This window comes from Athene cunicularia (assembly GCF_003259725.1).
Source record: "Athene cunicularia isolate RWA chromosome 5 unlocalized genomic scaffold, athCun1 chr5_part3, whole genome shotgun sequence".
NCBI lineage: Eukaryota > Metazoa > Chordata > Aves > Strigiformes > Strigidae > Athene > Athene cunicularia.
Genome location: NW_020799103.1, coordinates 7,036,535 through 7,055,536, shown reverse-complemented (window position 1 = coordinate 7,055,536; position 19,002 = coordinate 7,036,535). Strand labels below are relative to the sequence as shown.

At 40.7% G+C, this 19,002-nt stretch overlaps 1 protein-coding gene across 3 annotated transcripts in view; it reads left to right on the top strand.

The window, feature by feature from the left end:
• Nucleotides 1-19,002, top strand: part of NELL1 (neural EGFL like 1) — a 290,337-nt gene that overhangs the window by 12,332 nt on the left and 259,003 nt on the right. For all 3 annotated transcript variants that reach the window (XM_026850770.1, XM_026850769.1, XM_026850768.1), the window contains exon 2: nt 8,705-8,855. In XM_026850770.1, the coding sequence (XP_026706571.1) occupies nt 8,705-8,855 (151 nt within the window). The remainder of the gene's footprint in view (nt 1-8,704; nt 8,856-19,002) is intronic.

Below are 19,002 nucleotides of genomic sequence, written 5' to 3'. Positions count from 1 at the left end.
TGAACCAAGAGAGCACTTCAGCATATGCTAACTTTGAACTTTACGGATAATTTAATTGTCTTTAGTTGGATTATTCATGTGATAAAAGGCTTTACTGAACTGGAAATTACAACCTTTGTGTAGGTGTAGCTAGGTCTATTTGCTGCCATAAGTAGCATTAGGCATTATAGCCTCTGTCTGCAAGTGAAGCAGCTGAGTCAGAGGTTTCTCTTTTGCTGAAACTTCCCTGTTAATGGACTATTTAAAACTAGCATCTTGATTTACACATTTAAGAATGCAGATTTTCACAGGGAAGGCAAATCCTGATTTCTGTGTGGTCTTACTGAAGTTAGACTTGGATTTTCAACACAGCCAAAATAATTTGGGCGTTCCGCTTCTGTCGTGCTTCTGTGGGATCTGGTACTTGAAATTTCATTGAAAATCCAGGTTATGGGTTACTTGTTGACTATATCTGTCACATTTGTGTTAAACTTAGGAATCCTAAAGCACTTCAGAACTACTTGATGTTCATTTTTAATACTGTTGCCATAAAGTATGAGCAGCATTTATTGCCACCTGTAAGAAGGAGGAGTGCTAAATGAGAAATCAGAATTACTACGCACTGCTTAAAAATACAAATGGATCAGTGTCTCTGCATGCTCTGTTGAGAAAGTTTAAATTTGGTTTCTAGATTACAAACATACGAAGGGTTATTGTGGGAGAAAGTCTAAACTACAGTTAGTAGTTATTTGAAAAACTTGGCTTCTAGATCTGATTTTTGGTTTTGGATGTTCCTCACCTTCTGGTACCATCTTAAGTTTCTTTTAAACAAGCGTGTCTGAAGAATGTGTTTGTCAGGTTCAGTATATGTTATCATTTAAAAAAAAGTAATTTCTAATCTTTTGGGTCTGTGACTTTGAGCATACCTGAAAATATTTTGTAGAAGGGGAGGAAAAGATTGCTTAGCTTGCTTTTGCATGAAGCCCGAACAGAAACAGTATTTTTGGGTGGCTCATTATTTTGTGTGACATTAGCATTTAATATACTCTTAAAATAGATCTCTGAAGTGGACGTTACTCCTGCAAAATGGACAGCATATCGGTAATGATTCTTAGCAATTACTGCTGTTTCCCAGTGTTGCGTACATTGCCGCTGGCCCTGTTCAAACATGATGCTGTTGCTGTTGTAGCCCATGCTCATTCTGTCAAAACATTGTTACTATTTCCCAAATTTGCAAATAGCAATCTTTATAGTCACAATGATGCGCTAACTTATCTAGTATAGAGACACAGTGGAAAAGATGTTATAATCAGTGACTCCTGAGCTAATTAACTAACAACACATGTAATTTGATTAACTCGCATGATTTAAGAACAGATTATGTGCTTTTAGTGGTAGTGTAACTTCTGGAGCATTTCTACCAAGCATTTAATTGAAGGGATCAACTGTTTGTAAATAGTCTTGATTTCCAGCCTTGAGGAAACAACAGAACCTACTTGAGAAGGCAAGCCTGAGCTTGGCAGCCACTTAAAATATTTGAAACAAGTTAAAGTGGCTGCCTTGAGTAACAGGTGATCCGTAGCCTCAGCAAGGCGGTCACCGTTGTTCTCAGCAGGAAGCTTGTTGCAAAGCCATTTGGCTTACTCCAGTTTTCTGAGTTTGCTCCGTAATGGCAGATGGTTTGAAGACGGCGTCAGCCGTGGCACTACGCGTGTGCCCAGGCCTGCCACTCATCCTTCTGCTGCCGGAGAGATGACTCCAGTGCTTTCCTTGGTTGTTCTGTCCGTTTGGGTGGAAAGGACAAGGCAGGGCCCTGGAGATACAAAACCCGTATGCAGTGGAAGAGGGGCAGTTTCTCAGCGTAGGCTTTGCTACAGCTTTCTGCCACCGTGCTTTCTCTGTCATTCAGGGGACCTTTGCTGGCTGGGGCTTGAGGAATATAGGTGGTCACCTTCTCTTTTGGCCCATGTTCACTTCCAAGTCTTATGCGATATCTGCTGCTCTGTTTGTTCCAGACTACTCAATTTCTGTGGTTCAGTTTGAACCGCTGATAAACAAAGGACTTAGACTCTCTGACAACTACTTAATTAACATGAGTGTGGTCATTCTAGCTAGTGCTCAAGTCAGGCCAATTTTCAAGAAGTGAAGAGTCTGACATTAAGCCACTAAATCAACTAAATTATTGGTTGGGGAGAAACTGTCATTTGATAAATAGTCTCTCTTTGATTCCTTTAGCGACTCAAAATTCTGCTGTCCCTGGCATCTGGAGTTTTAGGATTGGGTTTGCAGTAGCTTCCTGAAAGGAATGAAATTTATATGTAATTTTAAATGCTAGATTAATTTTGTTGGGAGAGACCTAGTTGTAAACTAGTTTACCAGCATGTATATCAAAATGCCAGCAATATACGAACACTTATTGCCATGGTAGTTTTGCATCATGCAAAAGGAGAGTTTACATTGAATTATACTATTTTTCCACCTTCTCTAGCAGAACTGCTTTTGCTGTATAGTCATGGGAACTTACCTTTGTAACATTAGCTATTCACCCTGGTAATTGCTCCATCCTCTAATTTAATGAAAACCCATTAAACCGAAACAATAATTAAAATGAGACATCATCTCTGTAGGAGGTTTGCATATTAAAATCACCAAGCATTTCACTGCAAACGGATCTTATTCTTGAGAAACAGTGTCTGAAGCAACATGTAAAGAGTGATTTATAATGAATAATCGTAATTTAGAAAGCTGTGCTGTTGAACATGATTTCCTACTGTTTATTACTGGTGCCGAGTGGAGCTAGGAAGGCAAAAGCATTTACAGTGTCTTTTTGTATTGGTGAAAATACCTAGGAGCAGATATGTGCTTATGAGAAAACGTTGTGCTGCCTTTAGTCCTCCCTGGTAGCATGGTTTTAAAGAGAAGGGCGAAGGGTTTTCAGGCCTCTCTCTGGGTTGCTGGCAGGTCAGACAGGAGGTGCTGGTCCCGTCTGTGCCAGTGCAGGGTGCCTGGAGCAGCGCGGTGCCTGCTCAGCACCTTAATGTAAGCTTGTGTTTGTTTTCCCTTGGTAGTACCCCACAGCTTGCTCAGACTCGTGCTTTAGCCTGGCTTGGAGGCAGCGTAGGTGAGTGGCAGGCATGGTGGGTGAATCTGGGTCTGTGCTGGTGTGCTGTTCCTTGGCTGGTGGCGCTCTGCAGAGTGGTGGGGGCTGTCTTAAGCCTTAGTACTGGCAGCCGAATTGAGCACCCAAAGTGCTCTGAGGGATATACATGGCTCTGTGCCTATTCCTGTGACAGAAGCATGTTGTAAAGTCTTATTTCATTTGCATATAAGGAGAAATCCATGTGAATTTTCTCCCTACAGCTTAAAATAAAAAATTGGTGCTATCTACAGATAACCACATTTTGCCCTTGTTAGGTGGGGAGGGACAACTACATCAGGTGTTGTTTCCCTGCTTGGCAGTGAAATAACTTCTTCTTGGAAAAGATCATCATGGCTGGTGTTAGCATCCTTCCGTCAACTTTTGTATCTGTTTGTGACTTGTATGGACTCAGGAATGGTTTTAGAGGAGCAGGAAGGAGTGGGCATCTATTGCCAGTAGTATTTTGGGTTGTGTGTTTGTTTTGTTTTTTTAACCACTTCTTTGGAAGATAACTTGTGGGATCAGTGTGCAGAAAGAAGTCTGTGCACTGGATCCCACCTGAATTCAGAGGCTTTCATGAAGCACCTGCCTTCAGTTAGCAAGAAGGGGTTTGTGATGCTGTTGTGTATTTTAGTCCTGAGCATGTTTTAGGGACTGTCTACACTGAGAGTTGCTAGTTTTGGTCCTCCTTCTACTTTTGGTTCCATTTTTGGAAAGCTGATGACTTAAAAAAATCAGTACTGTGTTTTGTTTTGTTTTTTAATAGAGATTTCAGTTTTATTGGATTTTGCCCATAGCAAGGTAAAAGACAATATGCTGCAATATTCGATTATTTAATTGCTGTATTTGAAATCCAGAGTCTCTGTTGTTGCAGGGTTAATTTCTACTTGCTTGTCCAGAGTGACTGTGCAAAGGTTCTCCTGAAAGAATGTTGAAACAAATGGCTTTAAAATGATTGAAGGTACCAATAAAGCAATGTGTTCTGTAGTGTGTACTCTACCAAAGTAAGGAAGTGGAAAGAAAAGGTATTCAGGCAGGCTAGTGAATGATGAAACATATCTGTTACTTTAGAAAAAACGAGATGATTCGGAATTGAATTTTAATATTTTTCCTCTAATGGAAGTATCTATTAAAGAGAAATTATTTCCGAGGTGGATTTGGGATGGCTTGTAAGAACTGGTGCACATATTTATTGCTTAAAATTGCAGTCCAAATGGTCATGTACTTTCCTTTGTACCATGGATTGTTGACACTGTCATCAAAGTATGTTTGGAAAGAACTTTGCCTGCTTTTCTAGCGTTATCCTTTTCCTCTAACTAATTTTGTCTGCTTCTGTGTGGTGATGTGATAATTTTCTTACACTGTTTGTAATAGAGCTGAAGCCAACTTCTCCCTTCCTCTTAATTGTGGCCTTGAATATGTTCTGGGCCACAAGTGGCGAAAGCCTGAGGTTTTAATGTTTAGTTGTCAGAGCAGATGATGCATAGAGTAGTGGATCCACACAGGAAGACATGACTTGAGGCCCTTAATCAGGTTTGTAAGGACTGATACTAACCCCGAGTCATTGTACCACCTTAATTCCATTTGTCATGTAGGGTTAGTATGTACCAAATACTTACACATTACATAAGTACAAAGTAAAGCTTGCCCTGATTTTTTGGTCCCAGAGCGGTGTTACCATTCTTCTGGACTGGTCTTATGATGAAGTGAAACCAAAGCCATGCTAAAATAAAAATTTGAGACTTATATTGAAGGTGCTAAAAGTGCATATTGTGAGTAATCACACTTGTGGGTAAAATTTATCAAGGTGGCTGAGTGTGTAAGGGTGCTGTGGCCTTCCTCTGCAGATACTGGCCAGTCGTGCCATGGCTGCTGAGCCCCTGCATGAGGGTAGTCCTGGGTGCTGGTTCCTCTTGTAGTTCTTTTCAGCTTGGTGGGGCTGTGCTCGTGAGGGGCTGAACGGGCTCATGCGGGACAAGGTGACCAGGAGAAGGCAAGGTGGCATCCCTGGGAGTGGGGATGATGGTACCAGGTGGGGAGATGCGGGATGGCAGCAGCTAAATGGGTTTGGCTGTTCTGGCAGACTTACACCACTGCTTTGTGTTTGGCATTTCTTCCTTGGACCTGCAGCTTAAAAAGGAATGAAAATCAAGCAACAAATATGCTCTCTCTCTGGCATAGGTGTGTCTTCTGAAGGTAGAAAGTTGCTTTTACTTGATGCTCAGAGATGATTTGTATCTGTTGTGCTTTCAGATAAATGTGTGTGTTTGCTGTTTTTGCTTGTTTACTTTTAGAAACACTCTGGTATGTTTAAAAAAACCCCTCCAGACAGTCAGTATTTCAAATTAAGAAAATATAATCACATAGAAGGGCATATGAAAGTCGTATCTGTGTTTGTTTATTTATTTATTTTGCTGAGATTGCATTATCATTCAAGCGTGAAGCGATGTTTCACTGAAGATTACTGTATAAACCTATATTGTTCTATATTATGTAGGAAATACGACATTTCATTACAAGCAGACAGTTATTTTTATAGAGAACATAAAAAGTATTTTCCCTTTCAGGCACCTGCGGTGAGGGGGTGTATGTATTCTCAATTTTTCTTTTTTTTTGAAGTGTGAAAATCAACCTGAAAATAGAAAGCTCTTATTCTAAATGGATCGTACTCCCTGGTCATTTGTATGGTACTTTCTGCAGAAATCAGGAAGAACACAAATAGACGACATGCCCAGTGACCGCATGGTATGTGGAGGGGCAGTGCCAGGGAGGTGCAGGGGGGCTCTCCTGTGGGGCACAGGAGCTGGCGTGATGCAGTGCCGGCTGGGCCGTGCCCTCAACGAGGCATCATGCGGCTCCTTCCCATCGTTGGGCCCCAGGTTGCCAACCCAGAGCTGTGCTCAGCACCCCGACAGGCTTATCATTGCAAAAATGCTGGGTTGTGTGCCCTCTGGATCCTCACAGGCCTTGGTGGGCTCCTCAGCTTACGAGTCCAGTTGCAGGCTATCGTGTCGCATTTACCATCTCTCCACAGAATTGGTGGAGAGGTCCCCTTGTTGGAGCTACTGAGGTTGAGTTATGAAGAACAGCATTTCTGTAGACATTTCTGCATCTGCAAGTACGTTTTTCAGTTGTTTGGCGGTAGGAGGTGTTATTAGGCACTGGTCATGAGTAGATCAACTCCAGATAAATACTTAGAGGTGGGTTAATTTTTAAAAGCCTACTTATATAACTTTCTTTGTAGGAATTAAACTAGAATAGTGTTACAAAGCAGTATGTAAATACCGTGTGCTATCTAGTTAGTAGTTTGAATCCAAGATTCTGAAATTGTAGAACTTTGGATCTCATTGATGTTAATCCACAGAGAATGAATATAAGGTGTTGCATGTGGCTTTGGTGTTTTCATGACTAGGAAGAGGTGGTAGAGTACAGCACAATATTTCAAAATATATTTCTAACTGAGATACTCAGTGCATTGATTACCCATTCATGATTCTGGCTAAGAAGTCCTATATTTTTGTATAAAATTTGGTGAGTAGATGGTGGGATGTGTCTTTATATCTGGGTCCCCCCTATAATGAGAAAATTTTGGACTTTGCAAGGCTTGACTGAAATTTTAACATACATGTTCCACTGACAGCACCGCCTATGCTTTCATGTGAAAGCTTTGATAAGTCATATTTTAATTTTGGCATTTGTGACACCTTTAAAAAAAATTTTGTAAGATACTAAGGTTCTTAACCTTCAAAACAAGGATAATTATCTTCAACTGTCAGCTCTTGGACATTTTATCTCTAAGTCTTACTTGTGCCTTGGAACTTAGTGCCAGTGGATTGTCTGTCTGTGTAGATAGCAAACTGGATATCGGAGAATTTACGTATGGGACACAGTTTTGTGTCTCCCGCATCAGCTTTTTTTAAAGAAACTAGATAGTTTTTATGACCAGTAATAACACCTGCTAGGTGAAGATAACAGTACAGATAATGAAATCTTATAGATAAAGACAAGATCTTGTCTTCTGTGCTGGATTGTTTATTCCTCCATTCCCCTTTCTGAAGGCACTGGAAACAAGTTCTGTTCTTTGAAGCTTTATCCTCTGCTATGATAAAAGTAGGATTGGACAGACAAATAGTTTGATGCTGCATAGTGGGCATTATATTTATTTATCAGGTGAATTTGAGTCTCTGGCAAAGATTCTTAAATGATGACTAGTCATTTTTGATGTCTCATTTGCAGAACTTCCAGAGGTGAGCTTTTCAGAGTGCAAATGTGTTATGGATTCTGACTGTGTAGGCTTATTTGGAGGGCTTTAAGCTGCACAGGAAAAATTGAGACACCCAATTACAAAACATGCTTGAATACTTTTTCCTTGGAGTTTGGTTTCACTCCATGGTATTCCCTTGTGTTTTTGAGTCTCAGGTTGTTTTTCAAGCCAGTCTCTTCCTCTTTCTGTCTGCAAAGCCTCATTTAATGACACAACGTTTTGGTTGGGTGTTTTTTTTTTTCCCTGCAGTGAAATTCTGAATTGTAAATCTCATCACTCCTTTGTGTGTTACAGCATTCATGCTGGGCCAGATTCTCAGGATTCAGCAGAGTTAATATGGTTTTCTACCAGCTGAGAATATGTGCTGGCATTTTTGGCTTCAAAGTACACCTTTTGAAAGGAAGTGCACCAGGCTTCTAATTGGTTGTGACATCCAGGAGCTGGAAGTGACACAGGTCTTGCAAAACGTGTGACAAAGGCCCAGCATGAGAGACATGGCAAGGGGCGGGAAGGTGAAATGCCATGATTTCTCCCTTTTGTTGTTAATCGTCTTTCGTAGTGACGATATATTGTGAATAAAAGGATGAGATAAAATTGAATGTGGTGGGAGATGGCTCATTTGAATCTTAGAAGATCAGAAATGAGAAGGCATGCTGCTGTTTGGACATCAGCAGGATTAGCGAGACTGAAATATTTCTGGTCAGATTGTAGTTTAATAAATATTGTATGAGCTGTCATGCTTTGCTTGTTTAAACTGAGAAATCCCTGAAACGATAGTGGATTGCAAGCGTGTCTTGTATTTATTTCTCGGGCAGAAGCATAGCCATATAGCATTATTAGCAATAATACATCTCTGCCTTACACAGTGCAAGGACAGGTTTCCTCTGATGTACGATGGAGAGGTGGTAGCAGAGTCAGTGGTAAAAACTGAAATTGGAGCTTGGTGAATTGTGTTGGGAGAGGCAGTGCTTGAAATTTCTCAGAATTTAGGAGCCTATTTATCTGACTGCAGCACACCTTATTTACAGCAACTTAATCTGCTCACAGCAGACACAAATGGCTCAGCATCCTGTTAAAAATTCTGTCAGAAAATCAGTAGCTGACCAGTTGTGAACTTGTCAAAGTGACAAGTGGGCATGCTGACAGAGATGGCATTTGGTTTTTTTCACTGAACAAATGCAGTGGTGGAGCATGGTAGATGAGTCTCAAAAATGGAAAATATTGATGGGAAATTGAAAAATGTAATTTGAATCTTTCTGACTTAACATTTTTACTGGACTGTCGTTTCCCTCTTTTTCTTCTTTTTCAAATAAAATTCTTAGATATAGAAAGAGAAATCCATGCAGCGCCCCATGTGAGTGAGAAGTTAATTCAGCTCTTCCGGAATAAAAGCGAATTCACATTTCTGGCCACCCTGCAACAGAAGGCATCGACTTCGGGAGTTATACTGTCCATCCGAGAGTTAGAGCACAGGTAAGAGGAAATTGTTTCTCTCTTACAGCAGTAGCAACATAAAAGATACAGAGCGCTCAGCGGTCCATTTTGACAATGTGTTGAAACGGTAGATGTAAAATCTGACGTGTAAGATAAAGCCTTTCTTCATAGTTCGCAATTTGCTACTTTTTGCTGGTTGTGGTTTTTTTTTGTTATAGGAGGGATGTATCACTTATGTATCCTGGTCTGTAAAATAACCTAAGTGAAAGGATCAAAACCAATGTAGTATAGATATAGTGCACTTGGGAAGTTACAGACCTTGTAATGCAATTTCCCTTACTAGTTTATCGTATGTACTTTGGTGTTCACTTTTTCATAAAAGTTAAACTCACATGTTTCCTGCTTCACTATGTTTTATAACATTTTAAAATAATGTTTACTGTTTTGAGATTCAGTAATTAAGCTATTAAGCAATTACACTACTTGGGCTTCTGTATGGTGATGCGTATGTTTTCTTCCTGGCATAAATACAGTATATTCTTATTTCACCTGTGTGTCTCCTTGTTGTCAGTGTAGGAGGAAAAAAAGAGGTCTCTTTCATTAGCTATTACAGTAGCAGACATTAAAAAAAGAAAGTGTACCTTGTGTTACAGCCCCTAATACAATTCCAGTGGTGTTTTGATGTTTCAGTGTTAATTGTGTCAAATAGTCTCCTGCAAAAAAGAAATCCTGAAAAAAAAAAAAGAAGAAATCCTATTGGTATTTAGTTTTGTTAATCATGTACATGACAAACAATGTTAGCCCAATTTCTAACCTTCTGTTGAGAAAGTATGTGAAGGAGAAGGCGGTGGCTTTATTATGACCAAATCATCAATGATGCCTTTTTCCAGAGCAACAGCAGAGATGTCCGGACAAGGAGAGCTAAGGGCAGGACATTGCTACTTCCTTAGTCCATCATCATACTTTTCTGTCACCTCTACTTTCTTATTGGTCTCTTTCTTCTACTTTATTCTTTTTTTCATTTTCCAGGCCGCTGTCTCACTATATAATATTGTTTTATATTACACAAGGATCTGCCCCTCCAACTCTTCCTGTTTTCTTTCTCTCTATTGTTCCTTTTGTCATTGCATTTTAATATCTCCAAGCTTTTCCAGGCCATTGTAGTTCTCTCAAGTGAGAGTTAACACTATCAGTTTGTCATGTTAAGGGATTTCTTTCTCTTTTTTTAATTTCAGAAAGAGGACATTGAGGAGAGCCATTGACAGAGGAACACTGTTACGTGTAGGGACACAGCCATGCACTTGGCAAAATCCAAGGTCAAAATAGGCAGTGATGATTATACAGTGCAAAGCACGTGGATTTTTAGATATGGCTTCTTCTGAATTTAGCTACTTAACTCCTCTATCTTGACAAGCAGAGACAGAGGCTTGTAGAGAGATGTGCTATGCTGGATAGAATAAAATGCCCTGCTGATGTCCTCCTTGGCACTGAGGTTGTCTCTAGTATTTCAAATCAATAAAATAAAAATATATATAGTTGAAGGATTGAGTGCTAGTCTCACTTAAACCTTTGTAGGAAGCCTGTGTAGTAACCAAGATAATTTCAGTCTGTATAGTTATGTAAGAGTCGAAACAGGCGTGGTTAATGTCTACTGTTACATTATGAATGTCAGATCAATTGCTGCAATTAGCCTTCTTTTTCTGGAATCATTGTGTATCACTTAAAACAGTCTCACAGCTTGTTTATCTAGTTTCTCAAGTTACTACTTGCTCCTTGATAAGGATAGTGCTTTCAACCTTAGGTCTGTGATGACAGAAATCAATAAACTAGATGCAAGTGGAGAAAATACTTTTTAATACTGTTGAGGAGTAGAGAGCAAAGATTTGGGGCACTACTGAAGAGGACCCTACTTACGTTATGGTCAATGTAATAGCAGAAATTTCAGCTTGATACTTTTTGATGTTGCTCCAACTGCTCAGGTCGCTCTAGTCTTCAGCTTTTCATGTGAACTGAAATAGGTGCAGGCCCTTGACACTGGGGATGCCTTTAAAACTTGCTCCCAAAGCTTTTGAAAATTATCATGGTTTTGTTCTGGTGACATTCAGGTGTTTTTGTCAAGCATTTTTCAACCTTCCACATCACTATGAAAATAGACAATGCAAGGAGACATCATTATGTTTCAGTGTGATTAAGACCTATGGGAACAAGTACATTTATTACCTAACCAGTATGGATTTTGAGTATGGAAAAGCCAAGAACTCCTCCTTTATGCACAAAATAGGAGATATTGTAAATAAGGACCTTATGTTTTTTTAACTTGCTGGCATATCAGAAGTGTTAAAGTTAGAAGTTCGAGACTTCAGAACATGCAGGAGGTCAACAACACCTGAATAAAAGAAGCTCTGTTAGCTGTCGGTACAAGAGTTTGTATCTTTATGGGAGATGTCTGTTGTGCACAGATTTAATACTTGACAAATAGGTTTTATTCCAAGCAACAAAAGGGTGCGTGTACGTACACACACAAACACACACACACACGTATATATTTTAAGTTACATATGCCAACATAAGAGCATAACTAGCTCAAAAGGCAGTTTTGCATGATGTAGGTAGTGGAGATGTTTGCTGTAAGGTAGTAACACAATTTTAGCAGGATTTTAGTTTCCATTCATAGCACTGAACTCTGAAACTAAATGTATTTAAGATGAATACAACTTTTCTTGAAGTCAGTAATTCAGATATGCTGTTTTGTTTTACTCAATAGATATTTTGCAACAATTAGAGATTTGCTGTTAATTTGTATCATCATTTGATGGACAGGATTTATACTACAATGCGCTAATATTTTATCTTGTTGAATCAGCTTAATGATGATAAAGACTTTGTTTTCATGATCCAAATGTATTAAAATACAACTTGGAAAATGGAAATCTTAATTAACACAGATTAAGTCTAATTGAACAGCCTGATAGTATGTGCAGACTGTGTACATAGTTATCTGGAATACAGGGGTAAATCTGAAGATTATAATTTTTTTCTAAATTGTAGATAACAATGTAATACAGGTTGGACAGATACTTGTTACTTGGGGATGCGGAAGGTGAAAACTATTTTCTTTATTGGAGAATAACATTAGCCAGTTCTTCCTAGAAGATCTTTGAGCTATTTTGTTCGCAACCTTTGACTGTTCAGACCACCAAGATACTTGGAAAAGGCCATCAAGATACTTAAAATCCCACCCATAATGAATCCTTATTTCAACAGTGATTTAATGCAGTTTCATCTGATGATGTCTGCCTGCTCCTTACCTCCTCTGGCCTTGCATGGTCCAAAGCCCAAGAACATAAATTAGATGGAGTCAGCATTGCCTTTGTGCTGTTTACTCACTGGCTTGGAGGTATATTGGTGTTTCCTTCCTGCTGCTGGACAAGATCAGTATCTGGACAATTAGTCAAGGAGGTTCAGGTACCTGGCTAATGTTCTTTGAAATACTGGCTTTCACTAAAGGACCCAGCTATGATTTCCTCACTACTCTGGGGCACAATTTAAAAGCAACTGACTGTTGTAATATTTTCTTTTCTTGTTGATGTGAAAATCGTGCCCTCCCCACCCGACTTGCCCCCCCAAAAAACCACCTCAAAAGCCATAAACACTTCCTGTACTTTGTCTATAAAAGCAGTGAATTACAGTGAGTGGGGAGGGAAAGCATCTGTGTACTTGAAATGCATTCTAAGGGTTTTGGTGCTTGGAAACAATCGGTAAGGCACCTGGAAAAGAGTGGCAAGCATTCTTGTGGTGAGTGATCACCCCACTGACTAGGTTATAACATTTTCAAATCATTTAATGCCAATAATGACCTTTTAATTGCTGGGAATTTTTTTGGGAGGTTGCCCCCATTGAATCACTGCTCGTGTCTAAGAAATGTAGGCCTAAGGTACCAAGAAGTATAGAGTCCAGAATGATTTTTCTGTTAACGTACAAATCTGAACCTCCTCAGATCAGACGAGTAGCACAGGAACACATCACCTGGGACTCTGGTACTTCTGAAAGGAAGTAAGAGGAAATACAATCTTTACAATATGTCACATGCAGCTGGCAGCTGGCTGCCGGGCTGATGTCTGCTCATGACATGGGAGGTAATAACTCCAGGTTTTCTAATCTTTCAGCAGCCAAAATTCTCTTTGACTTTCTGAAAGTAACCTGTTGGGTAATTACTTGCTCTGTAACAAGCTGCCCTCCAAAGAAAGATTTTATTTTTGTGGAAAGCAGAGAAATTGGGCATTGTAATGCAGAATACACAAAACTAAATAATAAGTAGAGGAGCCATTACCCATAAGAAATAGGATAATACCCTTGTTGACCTTCTCCTCAAGGTCTCCTTATGTGCATTTTTCAAGGTCCCGGAGTCTTGTGTTTATCATTCCCCCCTTCTTCCCCCAGCCTTTCCTTCCCAAAGAAGTCATTGTTGCTTTTGTTACTCTTACTGGTTACTAAAAAGGTAGGGTGAAAAACTGTTTTGTAAAATGTCAAGTTGCTTATTCCTCCCTACTGTTCTGTGTGTGTAGTGTCTGTCTTCTCTCTTTGATTCATGTTTATTAGTACTAACTTTCTATCCATTTGTTGCCATTCTTTCTGAAGAGCGTTTCAAAATAGATGTCACCATGATAGAACTGGGGAGCAAGTCATATGATTAATATTTCTAAGATTTTCTTACAGGGCCCACTAAAAACCTTATTTTTCCTAAATTTTCTGAGATTTTTTTTTTAACTTTGTTTTTGTGTTTGTAACCTGTGTCTAGGGCCTGGACTTCAGAAAATTTATGCCATGCCAAATATTTGGAAACTTGTAAACTAATTGTACTGCTATGGTGGATTTCTTGAGTGGAGAATTTGGCCCTTCACTATGTGACAGCAAGCTGTGTTGATATAAATATTCAGGGGGATTCTGATGAATGTGTCAGGGCTCTATTGAAAGATTATTTCTAGCAAGTTAGATTTGGGTGGAGAGGGGAAACAGGCATGGGACTAGTCCATTGTTGAATACTTACCCCCTGTGACACCATGAACAGCTTCTGTGTCTGTTGAAGAGTAGATAGAAAGCTGTATGTTCACAAACAATGCTTGGAAGGCTACCAGGCCATAATATCGTGGAATCATAGAATGATTTGGGTTGGAAGGGGCCTTAAATATTATCTAGTCCCAACTCCCCTGCTATGTGCAGAGACACCTTCCACTAGCCCAGCTTGCCCAAAGCCCCATCCAACCTGGCCTGGAACCCTTCCAGGGAGGGCGCAGCCGCAGCTTCTCTGGGCAACTTGTTCCAGTGTCTCACCACCCTCACAGTAGCCTTACATTTAATCTAAATCTCCCCTCTTTCAGCTTAAAGTCATTATTCATCCTATCCCTACCCTCCCTGAGAAAGAATCCCTCACCAGCTTTCTTGTAGGCCCCCTTTAAGACCTGGAAAACCACTGTAAGGTCTCCCTGGAGCCTTCTCCTTTTCCAGGCTGAACACCCCCAACTGTCTCAGCCTGTCCTCACGTGGGATGTACTCCAGCCCCTGAGCATCTTTGTGTCCTCCTCTGCACCTGATCGAGCAGGTCCGTGTCCTTCTGATGTTGGGGGCCCAGAGCTGGACACAGCACTGCAGGGGGGTCTCACGAGAGCGGAGTAGATGGGGAGAATCCCTTCCCTCACCTTGCTGGCCACACTTCTCTTGATGCAGCCCAGGACACATTTGGCTTTCTGGGCTCTAAGCGCACATTGCTGTCTCACAGTCAGTTTTTATCCAGTAATACCCCCAAGTCCTTCTCTGCGGTGCTGCTCTCAACCCACTTATTGCCTAGGCTGTATTTCTGCTTGGGATTGTCCTGACCGATGTGCAGGACCTAGCACCCGTTGAACTCCATGAGGTTCACACGGTCCCATCTCTCGAGCCTGTCCAGGTCCCCCTGGATGGCACATCCCTTCCTTCCAGCCTGTCGACAGCACCACACAGCTCGGTGTTGTTGGCAAACTTGCTGAGGGTGCCTCGATCCCACTGTCCACATCAGCAACAAAGATGTTAAATGGCAGTAGGCCCATTACCAACCCCTGAGGAACAGCACTTGTCACTGCTCTCCACTTGGACATTGAGCCATTGACCGCAACTCTTCGAGTGTGATCATCCAGCCAATTCCTTATCCACTGAGTGGTCCATTTGTCAAATCTGTGTAACTCAATTTAGATACAAGGATGTCATGTGATAGTGTCAGATGCTTTGCAGAAGTCCAGGTAGATGATGTCAGTTGCTTTGGTTAAAAACACAAAAGGGTAGTCAGCTAGTTAAAATAAACACTGAAACATAATTAATGAAACAAAACCTATGCAAGTGACTTCTGACCCTAGTTGTAAACCTGAAAGATGGAATTTACTTCATGCTACATTTTAGATTATTCTCTGCAAGTTGTGTATAGCATCATATCTTTACTGTGAGTGTGGTGAGACACTGGCACAGGTTGCCCAGAGAAGCTGTGGCTGTCCCCTCCCTGGAAGGGTTCAGGTCCACATTGGATGGGGTTTTGAGCAGCCTGGTTTGGTGGAAGGTGTCCCTGCACATGGCAGGGGGTTGGAACTAAATGATCTATAAAGGTCCTTTCCAATCCAAACCATTCTGTGATTCTGTATTGGATTCTGAGATGCCCAGTATTCATAAAGAGAAGGAAAAACTCTGCAAATCTATCAATTAACCTTTTTCTTTTAGGGTAAAGGTCACATCTTCATTAATATTTAGATGTAGAATTGCTAAACTGCAAAGCTGTACAGAAAATATAAAGATCTACCCTTAATGTAATGTACGCATCTACACATTTTTTTTTCCCTGTAGTGGAAGAAGCAGGTGAGCTTTGTTTCTTCCAGGAATTTTTTCTCTCCCCCCCCCCCCTTGCAAGGGGTTTTTAGAGATGCAAATGCAAATATAATTGAGCTCACCTGCCTCTGGGCTTGGGGTTAAAGTATGCAAAAGAGGACAGCGAGGAAGAGCTGTTATAGTCTATACATCTTCCACTGATTTAAGTGTTACGAAAGAGGAGTTAGTGCTTGAGGAGCTACCTTCCGTCTTGGGGCTTCCTGCTGAGAGCAGGTGTTTTATGTACACTAGGCTGACAATTGTTGTCTCTCTGAAGCATTAACATGCTGCTGATAACCAGCTGTTGAAACACATTGATTGGACCTTGTTGGCAATTGGAGCAAAATGGCTGACAGTTAGAAACGCTTTAAAACTGGATTTGGATGGTGCAGAAATGTTGTGGTCAGCCAGGAGCAGGATGTGTGAGTCCCCCAGGAGTCTTCTCCAACATGCTGAGTTATTCTATTTCCTTGGTTTATGATCCTCTGATATAGGCAAAGTACCAAAATGTCTTAAACTTAGACTGAAGGCAAGTTTCTGAAAGCTGTGTCTGCTGAATTTGTTAAGGATGTAACTCTCCTAGTTAATACGGCGGTTAGAGATTTGCAACGTGTTATTCATAAACGGTCATTTGCTTGGTAGGACGTTAGGCCGGGCGACGTGTCTGGGTTTTATTTGCAGTTTAGTAAGGATGCCTGTGTGCTTTCCTTGCCCTCAGCACTGTCTTTGGAAAGGGAAAAGGGGGTGGCAGGGCCTGTCCCAGTGACTGCCAGCTGCAGAAAGCTGCCACTGCTCCGTGGGGGGAAGGAGGAGGCTTGAGGGCATCCAGAGAGAGTTGCTCAGAGCAGATGTGTGGTTGGGCCTTAAGACAGTGGGAAGGATTTTTTTTTTTTTTAAGTTTTCCTGGGAATCTAGCAGAAATGTGTGGAATTTGTCATAACATAAGAAATCACTGAAAAGCTGCTAAATTTGAGAGCAAGTTCAGAGGGAAGAACCTTTCTTGTAAGGACACAGCACTTAGGGTAATTTGTTTTCAAATATTGTAGTTTAACTCAGGTAGCAGACCTCATTAGTTTAAAAGGCTATGTTATCCTCTTTTGTTTTATTAAAACCTGGTATTTAGAGATTGTGGATTTGTGGATCCCCTGAGCTGAGTTCTTGCTGCAGTGATGAGCATGAGGGCAGAAGGAAGGGACTGAACTGGGGCTGTGCTCTTCTTAGGTTACAGCTCTGCTGGGGACTCTCTGGTCATACTGGCAGCTCCAGGCTTCTGCGTACCCACAGTGATCCCTGAGCTAATGCCAGCTCGGAGTCCCACGTTAGCCTTAGAAGGTGACAGCCCCCATTGAAAAAGTCCTCAGCTATGAATGCTTTGTGGACTGAAAACGGTGCAACGAGGAAACTAACCTTTGGTCAAGGGTTGTGTGTGGGTGACGAGCCCTTCAAGGACTACTTCAGAGTGTAACTGTAGATTGTGTTCCCTGCTAGAGTTACAGTGATCGTGTGAATACAAGGTGACTTGGTTTTGGAGTGATGATACATAAAGAATTATTCTTTTCTTCAGTGAGGTTCCTTTTCTGTCAGATTAGTTCACTGTGTTGACATGCCTTATTGCAACCAAATGGCTAAATCTGATGCAAAGGATGAGGTAGGAATAGGCAGGCAGGAGCGTGGGGCCATTTCTTCCAGAAGGGGTTACGCTAGACCACATCCCTTACTGTGAGATCAACCTCTGCATTTAATGAGGGAATAAAGTAAAATATCTCCCATTACTTGACCACTTCTTGCCTTTAGTAGAGATGTCTTGGTTCTGGTAGGAGTTTGTGTCTGTATGTGTATAAAGACAGTGATGGGGTTGTTTTTTGAATTTTGTTGTTTGTTTTGTTTTAGAGGTAGCAGCTGAGGAGTCATGACTTCACCTTTCTTCAAATGATAGACTTTTCTGTCCTGCTGACTGCTAGCTCTGAAGCCTTGCTAAGATGCTGTACTATTTTTAGGTGCAGTGTGGTACTACCTACTTGGTTACTATGAATAGGAGAGACACCAGGTCTTTTTCAGATATTAGGCAGGTAGCAGCCACAGTGAAGATAGGTTTTTAGATATATGAAATGGAAACAAAAATACTTAAGGTCAATCCTTAGAGCATTAGCTGCTTTGTACCATCTCTGGCTCCAGTTGTCTTTTAGCTGGCGGGCAGATGTTGGGGGTTACTTTTTTATTTATATGATCAAAGAAGAAAGTAAATTTGTATTTGGATGACCTTTGCCTAGTTGTAGGTACACAAATGCATATTTTGAGCATCATAAATGCTTAATGCCTTGCAGCTTGTGTGCCCAGCTGCCATGTAGAAGATTTGTAGAACAAAAGACAAAATGTTTATTATAGAAAATGTCAGTGTGGGTGTTTTTATTGCTAAGTGTTTCAAGCAAAGCTGATATGACATGATCCCTGTTGCCCTCAGAGTGGTCTGAATGGAAAAATAAAGTTGTTTAATTGACTGGATTTAGTTCCTTTTGTTTGAACTGAAAGGATACAAAGGTTTGAAAGAATCTCGTTCAGGTAGCCAGCAGTGCAGTGAAGTTGAACTTTCAGAATTTTACTTGAGAGGTTTGAAAGAATTTACTATTGTTTTGGCTTAGTTTGGATTTGCTTGTATGGAAGGAATACTTTGGAACATAGTAGGCGATGATAAAGTCTTAGTCTGTGCAATGTATGGGATTCAGTGTTCACATTTTCTTTTGTAGAAGTTAATCAGATTTTTCAGCAAGATACCTTCTTTGCCACAGATGATTATTTTTCTATTCATGACACCTTTTGTGCTACTTGATGTCAGTCTGATTTTGCTCGTGAGCTCTGATAATATCAGTACATAATGTCTGTTAGAGTAGTAAATTTTTAATGCCACACAACTGAAGATTTGCCATGTATGATTTTGCTGTGCAGCCTTTCAATCTGCCTGTATTTAAACTAGCTGTAAAAAGTAGCTTTGTATGGTGTGTACATATGCATATGTAGCAGAGGACTAGATCCGTACACTTGAGCGTGTAAGAGCATTTCTTCAAAATCCAGTGTTTTGACAATCCCAAGAGCTTGGGATCTTACTCTGTCACTTCATAGTAACTAGGGTACAAGAACGTTACCTGTGAAAGTGACTGAAATATTTGCCTTGACAGCTGTAACTTGTTCTAGTTTTGCATCCATAGAGAACCGTGGTGACAGCTGCAAGGTGAGCATTTACTTTTGTTTGAAGAGATGCACCTCTTGTTTCAGAGGCATTGCTTTTGCTCTCTATGGCTTCCTT